At 39.2% G+C, this 20,665-nt stretch overlaps 2 protein-coding genes across 5 annotated transcripts in view; both read left to right on the top strand.

The window, feature by feature from the left end:
* Nucleotides 1-4,859: 4,859 nt before the first annotated feature.
* Nucleotides 4,860-20,665, top strand: part of UBOX5 (U-box domain containing 5) — a 41,602-nt gene continuing 25,796 nt past the window's right edge. For 2 of the 3 annotated variants that reach the window (XM_031942809.1, XM_031942807.1), the window contains exon 1: nt 4,860-4,943. The gene's annotated coding sequence lies outside the window, so the exon portion shown is untranslated. Of the gene's footprint in view, nt 4,944-9,224; nt 9,308-20,665 lie in introns of those variants that run through there. The other variant, XM_031942808.1, reaches the window with a different exon arrangement.
* FASTKD5 (FAST kinase domains 5) lies at nt 4,862-16,557 on the top strand. Of its 2 annotated transcripts, none has more exons than XM_012552440.3 (2): nt 4,862-4,943; nt 13,853-16,557. In XM_012552440.3, exon 2 carries the CDS (start codon nt 13,890-13,892, stop codon nt 16,284-16,286), a length of 2,397 nt encoding a protein of 798 aa, XP_012407894.1. In that variant the 5' UTR covers nt 4,862-4,943; nt 13,853-13,889; the 3' UTR covers nt 16,287-16,557. The 2 variants fall into 2 exon arrangements, with proteins under 2 accessions (XP_012407894.1, XP_031798661.1); XM_031942801.1 differs by lacking the exon at nt 4,862-4,943 and adding an exon at nt 9,220-9,307.

Raw genomic sequence — 20,665 nt, 5'->3', positions numbered from 1 at the left:
GCATGGTGTCAGACTGCGAGGACCAGTGGGTCCTGAAGCCGAGGGCCTCTCCTCAAGGAAGCCATTGCTGAGCATTGTTCTGGGTCTTAAAGCTCAGATGGAAGCCTAGCCTTGGTCTGAGGTCCGTTCAGTTTGGGGGCAGCAGCTCAGCCTAACGTGGGTACTGGTGGAAGGTCCCAGCCTGGAAGGGTGGGCTCAGGCTTCTGTTTGGACTCGAGATTGTAACCAACCGAACCTTTGTTCCATGTTCCCTCAGTGACAGTTGCTACCCTCTAAGATCCTGAGTTACTTCAATCCCTTTATCTGTAAAATAGAGCAGATATAACATTTTCACTCAACAAACTTGGAATGGAGGGTCAATTGCTCTCTCACCTCCATATGCAGAAAACCCCTCCTGACATTCATTCTTAGGCTTCATGAGGGGCTACTTTCTCCATCAAAGGGAGATGGGATTTTTTTTTTTTTTTTTTTTTAAAGAGGATGTGCAACTTTCTATTTTCTTCTAGAGGAAAAATACTCAAAATATACTAAAGAAAGTTAAAAAGCTGGAAATTTTGATGCTTCTCAGGCTGACCTCCTCTGAGCCCTAGGTCCACCAGATCCCATTTCACACTTTCCCAAGTGTTCTGTTAATGCTCTATTAATGGTGATCTCACACTCTACTCAAAAGTCTCCAGGAGCTTCCCCTTGCCTACTGAATCAGTTACACACTCCTGACCCTGGTGTCCAAACCCAGGTTTGGTGGTCTTGATATTAAAACTACCTTTGCTTCATTCCCTGGAGGTAGTCTTTGTTCCCCCCAAGAAGACTGTTCTCTCTCCCCATTAAGCCATTTCTTTCTCTTTGGTTTTAAACACACATACCACACACACACCCCATCTCCCTACTGCCTCCCATACTGGAATGAACTCCCTGCCCCCTATATTATTTGAGAGAAATTTCCTTCAAGGCACAGTTCAGTTTCTGCTCTTTACCCTGACCCTAATGGCCAATTAGTTACCCACGCTATTTGGCCTTGTCTGCTTTGGAGAAATAAATCTCTGACTTAAATGAGAATCCTGTAGGAGGATTCTCACTTTGACTCAGGGCCAAATGCCCTCCTGCAGCCACAAGCTGTTCTTTCCCCTCTCCCCCAAAACCCAACAAATAAAAAAACCTAGCCTAAGTTCAAGGCAAGCCTTGAGGACCAGCATGTACTCATGTACCCATGTACATAATGGGGTTTACCAATGTCTCTTTAACTGAATAGCTCCCAAAGACACTCTTAAAAAGAAAGAAATTTCATTAAACAGCATAGTAAAATAAACAAGGAACGCGACCCCCACATATACACATAGGCTCTCTGCTATTTATCACCCCACCAATGAGAGAGGGAAATATATGGAAAATGTGCATTATCAGGGCAACTTATACTCCTAAGGTGGCAGACCTTTGCATGGCCTCAGATCATCTGGGCAACCTGGCCAGTGTTAGCCGGCTGCAGGCTCCTGGCAGTACTATTGAGCTAGTCTCTCTTTTGCTTTCTATAATACCTCTAAGGATCTCTGCTGCCACATATTAGCATTTTTTTTCTTGCCTCTATTTTTTTTTTTTTTTTTGCAATTACTATTGCTAAACTATATTCTCCCACCCCCCATTTATTCTCTCCTTTCACCCTAGGCCTCCTCAAAAGTGTTTTGATACTGACCATTTCCTCCCCCAACAACCCTCTCTTTTATCACCCTCTTCCCCTTCCTATATCCCATTCTATTTTCCTGCAGGGTAGGATCAATTTCTATATTCCTACTGATTACATATGTTATTTCCTCTTTGAGCTGATTCTGGTGAGAGTAATATTAACTATTCCCCCCTCTTCCCCTCCACTATGAAAGGTTTTTCTTGTCTCTTTTTAAAAAAAGATGGCAGATAGTTCCACTTCTCCCTTTCCCTTGTTACGTTCCTCTCTCAACCTTTAATCATTATCATTTTTTAAAAAAGATAGTATCCCTTCATACTTAACTCATACCTGTGCCCTCTGTCTATATATATTCTTTCTAATTAACTACCATAATGAGAAAGTTCTAATGAGTTACAAATATCATCCTCCCAAGTAGGAATGTAAATAGATGAACCTTATTAAGCTCTTTATGAAATCACTTTCCTGATTACCTCCTTATGCTTCTCCAGTCTTGTATTTGAAAGTCAAATTTTCTGTTCATCTCTGGTCTTTCCATCACAAATGTTTGAAAATCCTCTATTTCATTAAATGAGCACCTTTTCCTCTGAAGGATTATATTCAGTTTTGTTGGATAGGTGATTCTTGGTTGTCAGCCTAGCTCCTTTGCTTTCTGGAATACATTCCAAGTCTTCTTATCCTTAAATATAGAAGCTGCTAAATCTTCTGTTATCTTGGCTGTGGTTCCACTATACTTGAATAGTTTCTTGAATTATTTCTTTGAAATATTTTCTTCTTGCCTGGGAATTCCGGAATTTGGTTATAATATTCCTGGGAGTTTTCATTTTGGGATCTCTTTCAGGAGGTGATCAATGGAAATTATCTTTCCTGGATCTATTTTCCAGGTCAGTTGTTTTTCCAATGAGATATTTCACATTTTTTTTCCTATTTTTCATTTTTTTGTTTTGTTTTATTGTATCTTGATTTCTCATTAGCTTCCATTTACTCAATTCTATTTTTTAAGGAATTATTTTCCTCAGTGAGCTTTTGTACCTCCTTTCCCAATTGGCCAATTTTGCTTTGTAAGGTATTCTCATTAGCTTTTTGCATTTCCTTTTGCACTACTTTGAATTCTATTCCTAATTTTTCCCTCTCTCTCTAACTTGATTATCAAAATCCCTTTTGAGCTCTTCCATGATGTGAGCCCAATCTTTATTTTTCTTGGAGGCTTTGGATATAGTAAGACCTTTGACTTTGTTATCTTTTTCTGAGCATTTGTCTTGATTTTCCTTGTTACCATAATAACTTTCTATGGTCAGAATATTTTTTTGTCTGCTCATTTTCCTAGCCCATTACTTGGCTTTTAACTCATTGTTAAAGTAGGGCTATTTCCTGAGTGGACGGTGCATTGTCCCAAGCTTCAGGGGTGTTGTGCAGTTGTCTTTTAAGAGATCCTTCTAGGAATATGACCATAAGTGCTCTTTTCTGCCTTGGAGCTGTTAGCTATGTCCCTGCCCCATTGTAGCTATAAGATTTAGTGTGCTGAATCAACTGAGTTCTGCTTTTGCTGATGGTGGGGGGGGGGGTTCAGCTGAGGCTGAGGCTAGGGCCAGGGTGGCTCAGGGTAGGGTTGGGCTGGGCTGGAGCTGGGACTGTGTTGGTGCAGCCTGTGCTGGGTTTATGCACTAGGCTCCCATTCTGGTTCCACAGAATTTTTCTGCTAACCCTCCAAGTCTGAGTTGAGAGCTCTGGTAGCCATCAGCACTGCCAATCATTACAAGTCTGGCTGGGGCTGGGTCTGGGTCCTGGGCTGCACCAGCATAGCTGGGACTGTACTCTGGGATCACCCCAGATTCCAGAGACCTCTGCTGACCTTTCAAGTTCTCTTTGGTGTCTCCAAGCTTGAGAAGTTTGTGAGCCTTCAGCACTGCCACTGATTCAGAGATCTGGCTGGGGCCATCTCTGAGTCTGGGGCTGCACAGGGACTGCATCCTGGACTCCCATCCTGGTGCACAGACTTTCCTGCTAACCTTCTAAATTCTTTTCTGTTGGAAAAGTCTGTCTTTTGGGGGAATCCTGATGCTCTAAAATTTGTTTATGGAGTCATTATTTAAAGGAATTTGGAGCAATTTGGGATGAAATTGGGTGAGTTCCTACTTTCACTCAGCCATTTTGGTCTTTTTTCTCTTTAATATTTTATTTTTCCAGCTACATGCAGATAATTTTCAACATTCACCTTGTCAAAACCACATATTCCAAATTTTCTCTCTCTCCTCTCCCCAAGACAGCAAGCAATCCGATATAGGTTAAGTCATCTATTAGCGTTTTTTTTTTTCTTTCTGGTTACACACATACATTAATTTTTCAAACACATTTCTTTATGAACCATATCGGGAGAGAAAAATCAGAACAAAAACCACAAGAGAAAAAAAAAAACGGAAAAAGGAAAAAAAGTGAACATAGTACGTGTTGAGTTACATTCAGCCTCCACACCTATTAGTTTTTGACAACCGCTGCTACCGCCTAGCTACTAGGAACCATTACTTTTTGTTAGCGTATGGTGCCAATAATTAACTCATTTCGGGTTACTTTTCTCCGCACAGTATCCTTCCTAAAAGCTCAGAATACAGCACAAAACTCCGGGTGTGTTCTCACCAAGGCAGAGTATGGAGAAACTTTTCCCTCCTTATTTCTGGAAGCTATCCCCCTTAATGAAGCCCGAGTCTTATTAGCTGTTATCTTGGTTGCCCTGTCACAGCGTAGCTTCATCCTGAGTTTGCAGGGCAATGCTGTCAGTTTTCAGGCAAGGTGTTAAGGAAGCAAGCCTTCCCGATTTTGTATTGGGAAATTGACTTTGGTTTTGTAACTATCTCTATTGGATTTCATCTTATCAGTTTCCGTCCAAAGATTAATTAAGCCTATCAAGATCTTTGGGGCACCTGACTATGGTGCACGGAAGGAAGGCAATGCGAGCTCTGGCTTGCCCCTCCTCCTTCCAGCCCAGCTTTGACAGCTGCGTCATTCCTAGCCACTCAAAATGTCAGTTGGACCCACGCCCCCGGTTCTGTGGCTTCAAAAAGCACAGGGCCACGCCCCCTCGAGGGACTTCTGGGCGGAGCAAACGAAAGCATCCGATTTGAGCCTCCGCAGCTTCCGTAGCGCCGGCAGGCGGAAGTGGAGCGGCGTCGCTGGCCGGAAGTGGCTGCGCTGTTTCGCTTGAAGTCTTCTCGCTGCCTCCGCCCGCCCGCGCTCCGGGAGCTGATGTGATCCTCGTGGCTCGTTCGCCCAGGTGAGTCCCCGGGGCTTGGGAGGAGGATTCCTGTCTTTCTGCGTCACGTTATGCCGTGAGCGACCCCCGAGAGGTGCACGACTTCCTCGTCTAGCTGCCCGTAACGGCCACGGGGCGAGCGGGAGTTTGTGACGTCGCGGTCTGGGGCCCGGCGCGGACTGAGCCCCCGGCGCCCCCGTAGGGGAGGCCTGGCGATCCTACCCGGAGGAATCGAGCGGGGGCAATCGCGCTTCCGGGGCCTCGGAGGCCGGGGTGTGGAGCCGGCGCCGCCGGCGTTCCCCGGCTGTTACGCACCGCGGTGCTGCTAGCTCGGTGCTTTGAGACCCCAACCCCTCGGGGGCGGGGCGCGCAGCCCGGGCCGATCGGGAAACCCTGGGGACCCGAGTGTCGTTTCTTCATTGACCGCAGGCCTGGTCCGTTAAGATAGTTTCGCTTTTGCCTCCTCCTCCCAGTCCAGGCCCTAGGACCCCTCCGGCTACCCCGGCTGAGGCCGCGGGCACTGCCCACGTCTGGATTTTTACCTCCGTGGCGGCCCGTTCTAGCGCCACGGGCGAGAGGACGCGGCCCCCGGGGGAGGTGATGTGGCCTTGAGATACCCTCTGTGGGTCTGCGCTCCGCTCCGGCCTTCTGGCCTAGCGGGGAGCCACGCCCCTCCGGCCTCACTCTCCCTAGAATCGAGGTCTTTAAGCACGTGATGCTGAATTTCAGCGTAGGCGGCTTTAATGGCTCGTCGCCTTTTTGATAATTAGCAGAAAAGGTGGATTTTCCATTTTAAGAAAAAATAAAATTTCTTTCTAAGATGAAAGCAAGTGCCTTTTATTTGGGTGGGGGGAGAACTAGCCGAGTAACATGAACAAGACAACTCGAAAAGATAATCATTAATTTACATCATCATGTCTGCCTTCATGTTTGTCTGACGTTTGTCTTTTTTGGCAGGACTGTGCGTTATTCTCAAGGATTTTTCTTTGTTTTCTCCTGATTACATTCAGGGCCAGTGCTGGTGAAAGATGAGGACTAATTTCTTACGGGTTCTGGCATTTTTAGCCTCTTTCCCATTTCTTTGTGTGGGCATTGGCCCGTCCTTAATGTTTACTTTCTCCTTTCCCTTCGGGGAAGTTAAACATCTCTCACTTTAGCCTTTGGTAGGATACTAAGATGGATTTATGTGAATGCCTTTTTGCAGTCCCCCACTGAAAAGTCTGTTGGCTAACAATCTAGGATAACTAGTAGTGTATATTGAGGATGCTGATTGAGGCTCTGAGTGAAAGTCCTGGTAATAGAAAGCTCTAATTGTCTGATTCCTTTTCTAAGCCAGTTTCTCTGTGTGTGTATGTAAAATGTGAATGGTGATAATGCTTACAGGAAGGTGATTAAGAATAAAAAGAGGGAGAGTATGAGAATTACTGGCACCTTGTGGCCATAAAGTAGAATACTATATATTATGGTGTAAATGAGCCAGCTTTTCAAAATCATGACGCTCTATTTCCTTTCCAGCATGGTTTTGGGTTTTTCTTCCCTTTCTATTCAGTTTCTTTCTTTTCTTTCCTTTTTTTTAAACCTGTTCTTGTAAGCCATTAAATTATGGTAAGGCCATAAACTTTCAAATGAAATCACATTAGTACTGAAGGAACCTGTGGTGCAGTAGAAATTTTAGCCCCATGATTGAAATGACCCATTCTAGAAAAGGGAGAGCTAGTTGTTGCAATGACAATCTGACTGCTGGAAAATCAGGGAAAAATAAGTATCTGTTTGAATGAAAAGTAATATCTGCTATCACCTTTATTCTTGTAGGCAAGTCTCTAGTGTTGGGACAGTTTGCCAAATTTCCAGGGACCCTCATCAATATAAGTAGATCACACTCTTAAGTCTTTTAATTATGTCCTCCCCATTCTATGAGTACTAAGGTGATGTGAATATCTGCCACGTGTTCTTACACAGAGACGCAGGAATATTAGTTCTGAAGGAACCTTAAAGAACATCTTTATTCTAGAAAGGAGAAACTTCTATTGCCCAGATTCTTCAGAAACTTTTTTTTGAAGGGAGAGAAAAGAATAGAGGAACTTCTGACAAGATTTTCTTTATGCTTCCCTCAGCTTTTTAGGTGATAGTCTTAGTTTGGGTAAATTTGAATAACCCTTTGGCTTAATTTGACCTTCTTTATTAGAAGTGTTCATGTCATCTGGGAATGATGATTTGCCCGGGGAAATGAAGAAATATTTTAGCCAAGATTCTCTTCAATGGCATTTAAATATCTAAGAAGGATACTATTTTTTATATTAAAATTAGGTTTATTACTATGGAGAGAGGAACCTACATGAAATCCAGTATCTGACCTAGGCATTACATGGTAAATCACTTGCAGAGCCGAGAATAGGGACCCATTTTCTTGGTTCTGTTCTTAGTTAGTTTTCTGTGTAAATGCAGAATGCCTGATCCTTCATCATCTTTGTAGTACTTTGTAGCACTATGTGAATAAGGGGAGAGGCAAGCTTTTCCCTTAGAAGGATAAAAGCTAGAGTTAGAGGGATTTGAAATCTCCTGGTTAATAAATTGATCATATAGTAACTACATTGAAAATGTAACATATACAGTATTTACCAGCATTGCTTCTTGCTCTGGCCTTCTTGATTTCATTAAAGAAGCAGCTACATTTTTCTCAGCTGTAAGAAGTACATATTTTTGTGAAATCGCCATATTCCAGAATGATTTGCAAAGTGGCTTCCCTGAATGGTGTAGTGGTTAGGTCTCTGGAGATTGCTATGACTGTAAGCTCCCTACAGAATGAGATGGATTTTAACTGGTTGCAGGAAAGAAGCCTTGACTGGAAAGCAGTGGTTCAGAGTGGGCAGTGCTGGTGGATGTTATATGAAAGTTGAAAGAGGGTCCTGTGAAGCTGTTAGCTAGATGTCAGCGACCTATGATTGGGAAAAACTAAGGTATTGATTGTTTTGCTCTCAGTGTTCTTTGCCTGGCTGGTCTTGTCAGCTCAAGACTTTGAACAAACAATTCAAGATTTTGTTTTTGTTTTGGGGGTTTCTTCCCCTTCATATTCCTTCTTCACTGTTAGCGTCTACTTATTCCTTTTTCTCACCACTTTTCTCAACAGTATTTAGGCTACACTTGGCAGGGTTAGGAATAAGGATGCATTTTCCACCAAAACATATAGAAGTAATGCTTGTTAAGCTGCGTTAGGAAAACATTTCCCAGATTGTATGTGTATATGTAATCCTGATGGTATGTACTACATGAACACATAGATTTAATGAGAAAATAAGGATGTAAATCATGTATTCATTATTCTTTATTATTAATCATCTTTAAATGATGCATGATTTATTTTGGGCATGAAAATAGGTTGTTTTCTATTTTTGCTTTAAGAGTGTCATGTTTTCCTTTTATCTTTGTTTTATTTTCTACCTTTAATTTGTCCCAACAAACAATAATGGAGCTTCAGGTGTCTTTCAGTCCCCAAAATGCTTTATAGCCAAATTTATTTTGGGAATGAAACTCTAGAAGTAGTTCCTTCTAGACCCTGATAATTTGTTGACTAGTCCCCTGCCTAGGAGAAAGGTCCATTTTTTACCCCTTTTTTTGTAAATAGTATTTTGTTTTTTTCCATTCACATGTAAAAATAGTTTTCAACATTCATTTTTTTGTAAGATTTTGAGTTCCAGATTTTTCTCCTTCCCTTCCTGCCCTCCCTATTTCCCAAGATGGCAAGTAATCTGATACAGTTTATACATATGTAATCATGTTAAAACATATTTCCACATTAGTCATATTTTGAAAGAACCAATGGAACAAAAAGGAAAAAGTGAAAATAATATGCTTTGATTTGCATTCAGACTCCATAGTTCTTTCTCCGGATTTAGATAGCATTTTCCCTCACAGATCTTTTGTAATTGTCTTGGATCATTGCATTGCTGGTACTTCTCACTTCCATCAGCATAAGTTCACGTAAGTCTTTCCAGGTTAGAAAGATCTATTTTTAAGCAAGTCCCTCAGAGCCCCTCACCTCTGTGAGCACAGAGGTCCCTCAACTTCCCAAGGGATTGGGACTGTGGAGTCAGAATGTTGAGTTAATTGTGACCTAGTTTCTTTAGCAGAGGCAACATGAGATAGAGAATAGAACTTGGAGGGATCAGGAGATCTGGGTTCAGCGCCTCACAAACATCTCTCAGCTGTGTGACTGTAGAAAAACCACCTTATTTCTGAGGGCTTCAATATCCTTGTTACTAAAAGAGTGAGAATCATATTCCCATTGCCTGTCTCACAGAGTTTTGTGAAGAAATGCTAAAGTATGATATAAATGTGAATTTTCAATAAGATTTTCAATGTGTTTCCCAATGTGGATCCAAAAAGAGGTGAGCTGTGTCAGCTTAGAGGGAAAGGTCTGAGGTCTTTAGTGGAGTGTTTCACTATCTATACATGATTCTATTTTATTCAATAGTTTTTATTAATGACTTGGATAAATACTTAGTGGCATGATAATCAAATTTGTTGATTAACTAACATAAGACTATAAAGGAGAGCCAGAATATCGAATGACAGAGTGAGATACAAAAATATCTCAACATATTAGAATGATAAAACAAAACTAATAAGGTTAATTGTAAAGCTCTACACTTTGGTTTAAAAAAAAAAAAAGAAATCTAAATAGAAATTCATACCAAAAAAGGCCCAGTGATTTTAATAGACTGTAAGCTTGGTATAAGTTAGCAGCATGACCTAACAACCAAAAAATCTAATGAGATCTCAGGATGCATTAAAAGAGGCAAGGGTTTAAGGAGCCTTCCTTTGGTCAGTTCATATTTGGAAAATTGAATTTAGTAAGACACTGCATTAAAAAAAAACTTATAATTAAAAAAAAAGGGATCAGTATCTTTGCTTTTATATCACCTTTATTTTCTTTTTTCTTTTTTTTTTTTTAAATTATTATTATAGTTTTTTATTTACAAAACAGATGGATGGGTAATTTTTCAACATTGACCCTTGCAAAACCTTTTGTTCCAACTTTTCCCCTCCTTTCCCCCACATTCTCCCCTAGATGGCATTTAATCCAAAACATGTTAAATATGTTAAATCCAACATATGTATACATATTTATACAGTTATCTTGCTGCACAAGAAAAATCAGATGTAGAAAGAAAACCTGAGAAGAAAAACAAAAATTCAAGCAAACAATAACAGAAAGAGTGGAAATGCTATATTGTATCACCTTTATTTTCAAATATAATTTTTCTTCCTCCTTTACTCAACCATCCATGTAAAGAATAAAAGAGAAAAAAGCAATTAATCAACACAGCAACCTAATCTGATAGTATATAAAGTAGTTTACACTCATAGTACTTCATATTTGCTAAGGAGGGGGGAAATGTAACTTTTTATTTCTTCCTTAAGGCCCCCAACCTGGTCATTGTACTTAAATAACATTGTTATTTGTTTTGTTTTCATTTACTGTTGCAATGATTCTGCATGTTACTTCTAAGTTTTCCTTGCTGTTTTCTTCCTGTGCTTCTGAATCCTTGCATTGTTTCTTACATTGTTTCTAGTAGCACAGTAATATTCTATTATATTTGTATATTATTTTGGCCAGTACATTTGTTTTTATTTTTCTCAATTGTATTTTATTTTCTCAAACACATATAAAGATATTTTCAACATTCCTTTTTGAAAGATTTTGTATTCCAAATTTTCTCTTCCTCCCTCTCTTACCTTCCCCCTCCTTAAAACATCAATCAATATGATACAGGTTAAACATGTACAATCCTTTTAAACATATTTACATATTGGTCATGTTGTGTAAGAAAAATCAGAACAAAAGGGAAAAAACCATGAGAAAGAAAAAGCAAACTAACTCCCCCAAAACTGAAAATATTATTCTTTGGTCCAGTTTTTTCTCTGGATGCAGATGGCATTTTCTGTTGGATCACCACATTGTTAAAAAGAGCTAAATTTATCATAGTTGGTCATCACATAATTTTGTTATTGTGTACAATGTTCTCTTGGTTCTGCGCACTTCACTTAGCATTGTTCATGTAAGTCTTTCCAGGCTTTTCTTAAATCAGTCTGCTCATCATTTCTTAAGTATAATAATATTTTATTACATTCATATACCATAACTTATTCAACCATTCCCCAACTTTGGGTGTCCAGTCAACTTCCACTTCCTTGTTACTGCAAAAAGGACTACTAACAAAACTTTTTACAGATGTGAGTACTTTCTTCTTTTTTATGATCTCTTTGGGATACAGACCTAGTAGAATCACTGCTGGATCAAAAGGTACTCACAGTTTTATAGCTCTTTGGGCATAGTTCCAAATTGCTCTCTAGAATGTTTTGGATCAATTCATAACTCCTCCAACAGTAGATTAGTCCGGACACTGCATTTAAAAAGTCATAATTTATTATGACTTTGTAAAAACGTCATTGTCACTTTATAGTGATCAAACTCTCCCTCAAAAAACAAAACACAAAAACTTCTTTGTAACAAAGAAATATAAAGAAAATACATCAATCATTGACTGTGCATGATAATATGTACTTCATTACATATGTATATCTTACCACTTTTCTGCTGAGGAGTGATAAAACTTCCTCACTGGTCCTTTGAAGTCAAGATTGGTCATGATATCAATCAGAATTCTGATGTGTTTTGGTGGTGTTTTTCTTTGCATCATGGAGGCTTTGCATCAGTTCAAACAGGCCTTCCTTAATTTTCCTTAATTCTTCATATTTACTGGACATTGAAGCATGTTCTGAGAAGACAGCGGAAAGAGGGAAGGGATTGAAAGCTGTTTTTGACTAGCAACAAAGGTGTGCACAAGAGAAACTTTGGATTGGGGAAGATGATTGACTATTTCTAAGTGCTTAAGGACTGTCATATTAAAAGAGAAATTGAATTTGTTCTGCTTGATTCCAGAGGGAAATTGTAGAGAGCTAGATGTAGGTATGTGTAATGGAAAACTTCCTGACAAGTTCCAATGATGGAAAAGGCTGCTTCATTGGGTAATGGATGATTGACTATTTGGAGACCTATTTGGCATGGATTGTGCTACATATATTCTGATATGTAGTTCATGTCAAACAAAATATAGAAGCCCAAAGTCTCAAAATTTCCTTTTTTGAGTAGAGAAAATCAAGCCAGATTGCTGAGTCTCTTATTTTATGATATTTCTTCAGCAAGTATAGGTCCTTTAGAATCTGGTTATTTATACCCACAGATATATCTCATGTATTCCATCATTCATTTGTAACCAAATTGCTTGGTAGAAAAATTCAGAATATATGTTCTCACATTTTGAATTGAAAAATCTATTAAGCATTTGATTTTCCATGATTTGAAATTGAAATTTCATATGTCCTGTGAATTAGTCTCTCTTTTTGTGCCTGTATAGACAATAAATAGATATATTTCTCCATCATTACTTTTCTCCCTCCAATAATTTTTTAACTATGAAATGATTCAATCTATAGAGACTGAGAATATAACCTATTGAGACTTTCCTTCATCTTTCGCAAAACAAATAAGATAGAGTTAACTTGGTTGCCTTTTAGCAGAAAAACAAGGACTGAGGCAAGCATCAAGCCTTCTAACTCTGGTAATCCTGCTCTCAGGGATGTTATTCTGTTTCTACTAAAATTAGCCATAATTTTCCTGACACCATTCAGCTTCCAGAATTTCACTTAAGAAATCTGGTTGGTAGTAAAATAAATTCATGTGTGGATAATAACTAACTGTTGTTTTTCTAGCCTTTTGTCACTTGGACATCTCTCATGTGGTTCTCATATTTAGTATTCCTTGATATTAATCATGATGATTGAAAGGCATTGTGAGGTCCGAGTACCATCTGCTTTTAATTCAGTTGTGTTCAATATCATTTTTGCGTGAGGTGTGCTATGTTCTAATTTTTTTAAAGTTGATCATAGAATATATGACAACTTAGATGATTCAAACAATCAGAACATGTTGTTCTTCAAACCTACCAGATAACAGGGAGCTTACTTTATAGCTTTTGTGATCGATAGTCACTTGAATCCACAGGTTTTGTATTGTGTATTGAATATCACAATCAAGAACAGGTCCAAAAGTAATGTTATGGAATCTACTGATTAGAGCTTGATTGACTGCCATTATTTGTGAATTCCTTCTAATATGGTCTTATAATGGCAGGGGCTTTTTGTATAAAGCCAAGGATTTGTCTTCTCTTGATGTATGGAATCATATGCCCATGATCTTTAAAAGAGGAAATCAGGCTTTTCTGGTTATTTGATGTCATGTGGCTCTTACATAGGAGTTCTTCAGAGGAAAAAGGAGAAGAAAAAAACTTCTAAGGAAAACTAATGCAACATATTTGTCTATGAATGTGAATTATGCTAAGGGAAAGTGGTTATTGATCAACATTTGATTTACTATAAACTCACATTATGCGCCTCTTCCTCTGGGATAGCTGAACAGTCCCTACACTTTGAGAGAAAGATTACATGGATGGAATTGGCAGCTGTTTTGTTCCCACAATTCTGGTAGAAAGGCATGAAGCCTTTTCTCTGAACTTGAAGCAAAGAAGTCTTCTTTTGGTTAGACATCATTTCTTTCTTTGAATGAGGAGAGTCTCTCCCACTAGATCCTTTCCCACCTTCTTCAGGATTTTCTTATGTAAATCCACCTATCATTTTGCTTTGGGAATCTACCATGATTTTATACAGTGTTTTTATATTGTCCTTTATAGAAACTGATGCAGAAATTAAATAAAACCTAACATTATTGCTAATTAATTAGGTAGTATTTTGTGCCAAATTCCTATAATGGTAACACTATTTTATGGGTTGATTTATATGATTTGGATTTTTTTTTTAAAGTCCATCACAATAGGTGGAAGCCACTCATTCTTCATCTACCCTTTTTTCAGTACCTGGCACCAATTCTGGCCCAGTCAATTGTGATCCATGGCTTCTGTGATAGTATGCCGAAGATTTCCAAGCAGGATCGGCAGGACCTCAGCATTCTCAAGCACAGCCAAGAACCAAACCAGGAAAAAACAGCCCACTCAAACCCCACAGGATTCTTTTCAGATTCCTGAAGAGATCAACAATAAGCCCAAAGCTGCTGTTATTTTCAAGCTCTTGAATCCACCAGATTACCGCGTAGTGTACAATCCCCTTGCTTACAATAGTACTAAAGGAGCAGCCTGTGAGAACAGAAGCAGTAGCACTAGTCATGGTCAACAGAGTCCTCCAGAAAAGGACAGCTCTGATATTTGTGAAAAGAAGATCCAGAATACATATTGTGTCCCCTCTTCTCGGGGAATGCCAAGGATCCGAAAGGCTTTCTTGGGTGTAGAAATCAATCAGACTTCTGGTTCTTGGCCTACCAGCAAACTGCAAGTAATGAAAGGTGATACCGAGGAAGTTGATGTGGAAACTTTTAACACCTTTAAAGATCCTAGAGTTTTCCTCAAGCTGAGGCCCGAGTATCAGCACCACAGTTACAGTGTACCTGAGGCTTGCCAGACCTTGTCCATTGAGGAGGGCGAACTGATTTTACACAAAGTGACAGTAATGCAAAGTAATCTTCGGCCCCAAACCATGGTTGACTACTTTGGCAAATTGAGCTTATTGCCTGTGGAGCAGCAGTCTGTACTCTTGTCCAATAACAAGTTCACAATGCTGTGCCAGTTAAGTCTAAACAGTATACAACTCTTTGATGTTTCAAACTTAATAAGTATTTTGAAAGCATTTGTTCAATTGGGGATCCCTTGTTCCCACCCAATGCTAGCTATATATGAAGGAGAATTTTGCCGCAGGGTATGGAATATGAACCCAGATGAGCTTTTATTGGTGGCTGACCTGTGGAGGTGCTTAGGCTACAGTGTACCCTGCTTTTTAAAGATATTTTTCAGTTATCTGAACTTGCATTGGAAAGATCTCTCCTTGTCCCAGCTTGTGCATTTAATTTATATTATTGGTGAAGGTCGGCAAGTGCCTCAGGACTTAATGCAGAAACTAGAGTCCTTAGTTCTTAAGTATTTGGATTTACTCAATTTAGAAGAGACTGGCACAATCTGTTTAGGGTTCTTCAAATCGAGTAGTAGTCTTTCTGAGTATGTCATGCGCAAAATTGGGGACAAAGTCTGTGCCCAGATGCAGCATTTGAGCAACTATGCCCTAGTGAATATACTTAAAATGTTTCGCTTTACTCATGTTGATCACATAGATTTTATGAAGCAGTTTGGACAGATTGTCCCTCAGCGTATACCTTCCATGGGAGTCCAGGGTGTCATGCATGTAACTCTTGCCTGCTCAGCTTTACGCTTTCTGGATGAAAGGGTCCTGAATGCTGTAGCTGCTTCATTGCCTCCCAGGGTGGCACATTGTCGGAGCAAAGATATGGCCAAAATTTTGTGGTCTTTTGGAACTTTGAATTATGAGCCACCTAATGCAGAAAACTTTTATTCCAGCCTGATAGATGAGATTCGCAGAAAGAAGCCCGAGTTTGGCAAGTTCCCTGACCACTTGTTCACCGGTTTGCTAGGCCTGGCATTTTCTGGACGCTTTCCAGTAGATCTTCTTGATTTTGCCTTGAGTCCAGAATTTATTAGGCTAGCTCAGGGGAAAAGTAAGTTTGAGCTCACCAAAGAATTGTATACCCTTGATGGCACGATTGGGATTGAGTGCCCAGATTACAGAGGCAATCGTCTAAATGCTAAACTTCAGCAGGAGGGGGCAGCAATGCTGTGGCAATTAGCAAGACAAGATATGACCTCCAAGCCTGAATTCCTGGAAGCTCTCTTCTTGCTTCAGACAATTTTAGGGGGACCTCAGTACATCAAACATCATATGATTTTGCCTCATACACGATCATCTGATTTAGAAGTTCAGCTTGATGCTAATAATAAACCACTGCCTTTTAATGAAGAAGCCATATCAATAGCTGGGATCAGCTCTCACCTGAAACGCACAGGAGTCAGTCTTACAGATGATTTGATGACTCAGCTTTTAACAGGAAAATCTAGCACACCTCTTCAGGTTAAGGCAGAGGCCATCGAGAACCCTCCAGAGATAGACAAGAAGCCCAGAGGAGGGGCCCCAGAAGGGACCTTTTGTTCCTTACCAGGGCCACAGGCAGGAGTGTCAAAGTTGGCCATTCAGGTGACAAATAGGAACCAATATTGCTTTGGTTCTAAGCACATGCTTGGGCTGCACAGCATGAAGAGGAGGCAGCTAAGAAAGCTTGGGTATACTGTAGTAGAGCTGGCCTTCTGGGAATGGTTTCCTATAGTCAGACAGACACGTTCAGAAAAGCTCTTCTATCTTCGGGAGAAAGTGTTCAACTCTGCCTTTTGAGGCCTCAGGGGATCTGCTTGCCATTATTCTCCCATGCTGATTAGTTAGCAGGACGTTTGCTTAGCACTTTGAGATGATTGTGGAAGCCAAAATAGAAGTGAGACATTATGGAAAACCAAGTAGCCCAGAACAGAGAGAAAGTAATGGACTTCTCTGTCCCCTGACAAGGTTAAAAATACATTTACCAGAATTAGTGTTGGTATTACCTGATTATGCGGGTGGATATTTGTTTGATGGTAGTACCATTACATTAATAAATGGCATAAAGTTACCCATCTGTCTCTTATTTCTCTTGTGTAGGTAGTGTGCTTTCTTAGATAACCTGCTTGCACTTGTTTCTGAGTTTTCAGATTGAAAACTCACTACAGTTCAAATCCAATTTATTTTGGCTTGCAAATATTTCATTTTAAAATGTAAGCTTGTTCCTAATGTTCATTTAAAAAAATATAAACATGATCCCAGTTTTTTGTTTTCTCACGTCTCCTTTTTATAGTCTGGTCAAACCTTTGGATCCCTTATCAGAATAATGTTTTTAAATTATAACATAAAATACATAGATTTAGAAAGCACATATTGAAATTTTTTCCCCATTCAACTTCATGGACTCCAGGTTAAGGACTCCTGTTCTAATGGAAAGCTCATCTGACTTCCAGGATCCTTTAGGGCAGCTTTGGAGATTATAGTAGCTTTCTCTCAAATGTGTGGCCTAAGTATTTATTTCTAGATCATGAAATCAATTTTTTTTTTTAACAATTACAGTAATAGTAATTGATATTTAGCACTTTGTTAAGCACTTTACAAACATATCTTATTTGAGTTTCTTGAGAGTTTTGTGAGGTGAGTACCAAAGATATTATCTGTTGTTTTTAGGTGAGAAAACAATCAGATTAAATTGTTTGCCCTTGACCACACTAGTAAGTATTTAGAGGATTTGCATTGTTTTTGTTTGATGCAATGTCTTCCTAACTCAAATACCAGCACTTTATAAGCCAAAATATGTATATATGTACACATAGAAAATATGTGCTGTACTGCCTATAATACTCTTAGGAATGTGCTATACATAACACCTTGCACTAGGCAGACATTGGGGAAGAAAAGAAATCATGTAATCTTGTAATCATGTAAAATCATGTTTGAGCAAGTTGTTTTTATTTAATCAGCCAGTAAACATTAAGTGCCTACCTCATGCCAGGCATTGTGCTGAACACTGGGGATGTCTCCCCAAAAACCGTAACAATTCCTGCTCTCAAGGAATTCACAGCAAGACAAAAAAACTGTGCACAAGCAAGCTACATATAAGGTAAATGGGAAAGAATAAATTATTTCCATTTAACAGTGCATTTGAGAAGCATCCCCCACATCAAGTATTGTGCAAAGATCTGTGGATTTGGAATTATGAGATCTGGGTTTCAATCCTGGCTTTGCTGTTTTTTATATTATTGGGCAAACCATTTAACCTCTGGATCTTATTTTTTCCTCTGTAAAATGGGAATACTTATATCTACTACCTGCCTCAGTTTGTGTGAATATCTGAAAATAATTAGTGTGTTAAATTCTTGAACCATTGTGTAACTGTAAGCTGTTACTGTTTGCCACAAGCAGAATACTGTTAGGTACCTAAGGGAGATAGGTAATTTAGAACAGTCCCCTGCCACTATGGATTATAAACTAGAGAAAAGAAATGACACAACTGTAATAATAAACAATGTGTTTAAACATTATTCGCATGCAATGAAGTATTAGGTAAGATGAGAGGGAGGGGCAGCTAGGTGATGCAGTGGATAGAGCACCAGCCCTGAAGTTGAGAGGATCTGAGTGCAAATCTAGTCTCAGACACACTTCCTGACTTTGTGACCCTGGGCAAGTCATTTAACCCTAGTTACCTCAGCAAAAAAAAAAAAGGTATAAGAGGGAAAGGTCTCCTTCCCTCTTCCCCGCTTCCTGGAATCTACCATGAAGATCTACCATAGTATTGGAGAAGGACTTCAAAAGTTAGGTAGGAATTAGATAGGAAGGGATTTGACCATTCTAGGCATAGAGACCATTATGAACTTAAACCACATAGTTGGGGAAACTATTGAGACTCTACCCTGCTGTATCAGAAGATGAAAATTTGAGAGTTGGAAGGACTCTTGGTAACAACTTCTCAAACATACATGGATGATATCTCCTGTAACAGTTCAGCCATGTTCAATTGGTCTCTGCTTAAAGACTTCCAATTAGAGAAAACCTTTACCATTTGGAGGCAACCCATTCTTTAGATTAGCCCTAATTGTTAGGAAGTTCATCCTGACATCAAGTCTGAGTCTGTTCTATTTGAAGCCTAAAGTCCTTGAGAAGGTGTCATCCCTTAGAACTGGGTCTGTGAAGATGACTGCGATTTTATGCTTGCACTTATTGGATCCTTTTTATCAGGACAATAGTAAGATAAACTTAATATTCACTGTGGGTTCTGAAGCATTTTCTTTGTGGTCCAGATGTGCTAATTATCAAATATGTCACAAAGCATTACTTGTATAAAATGATCCAGGTGAGAAGCCTTGGGGTTGAGAGATCTTTTTGCCTCGAGGCTCCCCTTTTATTTTATTTTTTCAAATACATGTAAAAATGGTTTTCAGCAAACATGCATTTTATGAAACTTTGTGTTCTAAATTTTTCTCCCTTTACTTCCTTTTCTCCAAGACAGCAAGCAAATCTGATATAGGTTAAATATGTGCAATCCTTTTAAACATATTTCTATATTTGTCATGTTGTGCAAGAAAAATCAAAAGGAAAAATTATGAGAAAACAAAAAGGTAAAAATACTATATTTCATTCCATATTCAGAATCCATACTTCTCTCTCTGTGTGGATGGGCACTTTCTGTCACAAGTCTCTTGAGTCATTTCATTGTTGAAAAGAGCCAAGTCCATCACAGTTGATCATCACATAATCTTGTTTCTGTGTACAGTGTTCTCTTGATTCTGTTCACTTTACTCAGCATAGCCTTTCCAGGCTTTTCTGAAATCACCCTGCTTCTTTATTTCTTATAAAACAATAATATAGCATTACCTTCATATACCAGAACTTATTCAGCATTCCCCAATTGGTGGGCATCACTCAAATTCTTCTTAAAATTTTTTTAATAGCATTTTTTTATTTTCAAAATACATGCATAGATAGTTTTCAACAATCACCCTTGCAAACTTTGTGTTCCAAATTTTTATCCATCCCTTCCCCCCCCAACTCCCTCCCTAGAGACATCAAGTAATCCAATATAGGTTAAACATACGCATTTCTTCTAAAGATTTCCACGTTTATCATGCTGCATAGGAAAAATGAGAAAGGGAAAAAAAAACAAGCAAACCAACAACAACGACAAAAAAGGTGAAAACCCTATGTTGTGATCCACACAGTTCCCACAGTCCCTGCTCTGGGCGCAGATGGCTTCATCCATCACAAGATCATTGGAACTGGTCTGAATCGCCTTGCTGTTGAAAAGAGCTATGTCCATCACAGTTGATCATCACACAATCTTGTTGCTCTGTACAATATTCTCTTGGTTTTGCTCATTTCACTCAACATCAGTTTATGTAAGTCTCTCTAGGCCTCTCTGAAATCATCTTGCTGGTCGTTTCTTATAGAACAATAATATTTCATTACATTCACACATCATAACCAATCTATTCAGCCATTCTCCAACCGAATGGGCATCCACAGTTTCCAGTTTCTTGCCACTACAAAAAGAGCTGCCACAAGCAGTTGCCTCTGTTAATACCATAATTAACAAAATAAGCTTTTCCATGCTCTCGTTTCATTATCTATTCCCTCCTCCAAAATTACCATTGTTTATTATACAATGATCATTTCTGCTGGACATGACTCTTTCCAACAATGAGATGATTGACGCCATTTCCAATGATCTTGTGATAAAGAGAGCCATCTACATCTAGAGAGAGGTCTGTGGAAACAGTGTGGACCACAATATAGCTTTCTCATTCTTTTTCCACACACATTGGATTGAATTGATTTACACATTTTGGATTTAACATATATTTTTAACATGTTGATTGCTTGCCATCCAGGGGAGGGGATGAGGAGAAGGAGAGGAAAATTTGGAACACAAGGCTCATGCAAGGGCTAATGCTGAAAATTTATCTGTGCATATGTTTTGAAAGCAAAAAGCTTTAATAAAAAGAAAATGAAGGAAAAAACATTACTTATTGCTGTTGAGGAGTTCCAGTCACTCACTCAAGCTTTTGAATTTAGACCATGACTTTTTCCTTTTAGTTCCCATATCCATACCAAGTCTTAAATGACTCCACAATCTCTCATCTATATCTCTTTTCCCATGAAATAACCAGTCAGAGCTGCCTATTCATTGTGCTGCCAGTCTC

This window comes from Sarcophilus harrisii, chromosome 6 (assembly GCF_902635505.1).
Source record: "Sarcophilus harrisii chromosome 6, mSarHar1.11, whole genome shotgun sequence".
In the NCBI taxonomy this organism is placed as follows: Eukaryota; Metazoa; Chordata; class Mammalia; order Dasyuromorphia; family Dasyuridae; genus Sarcophilus; species Sarcophilus harrisii.
This window is presented reverse-complemented; position numbering and strand designations above follow the sequence as displayed.

Bases quoted from the DNA above. Each gene is read 5' to 3' on its own strand.
- FASTKD5 (XM_012552440.3), top strand. From the start codon at position 13,890: ATGGCTTCTGTGATAGTATGCCGAAGATTTCCAAGCAGGATCGGCAGG.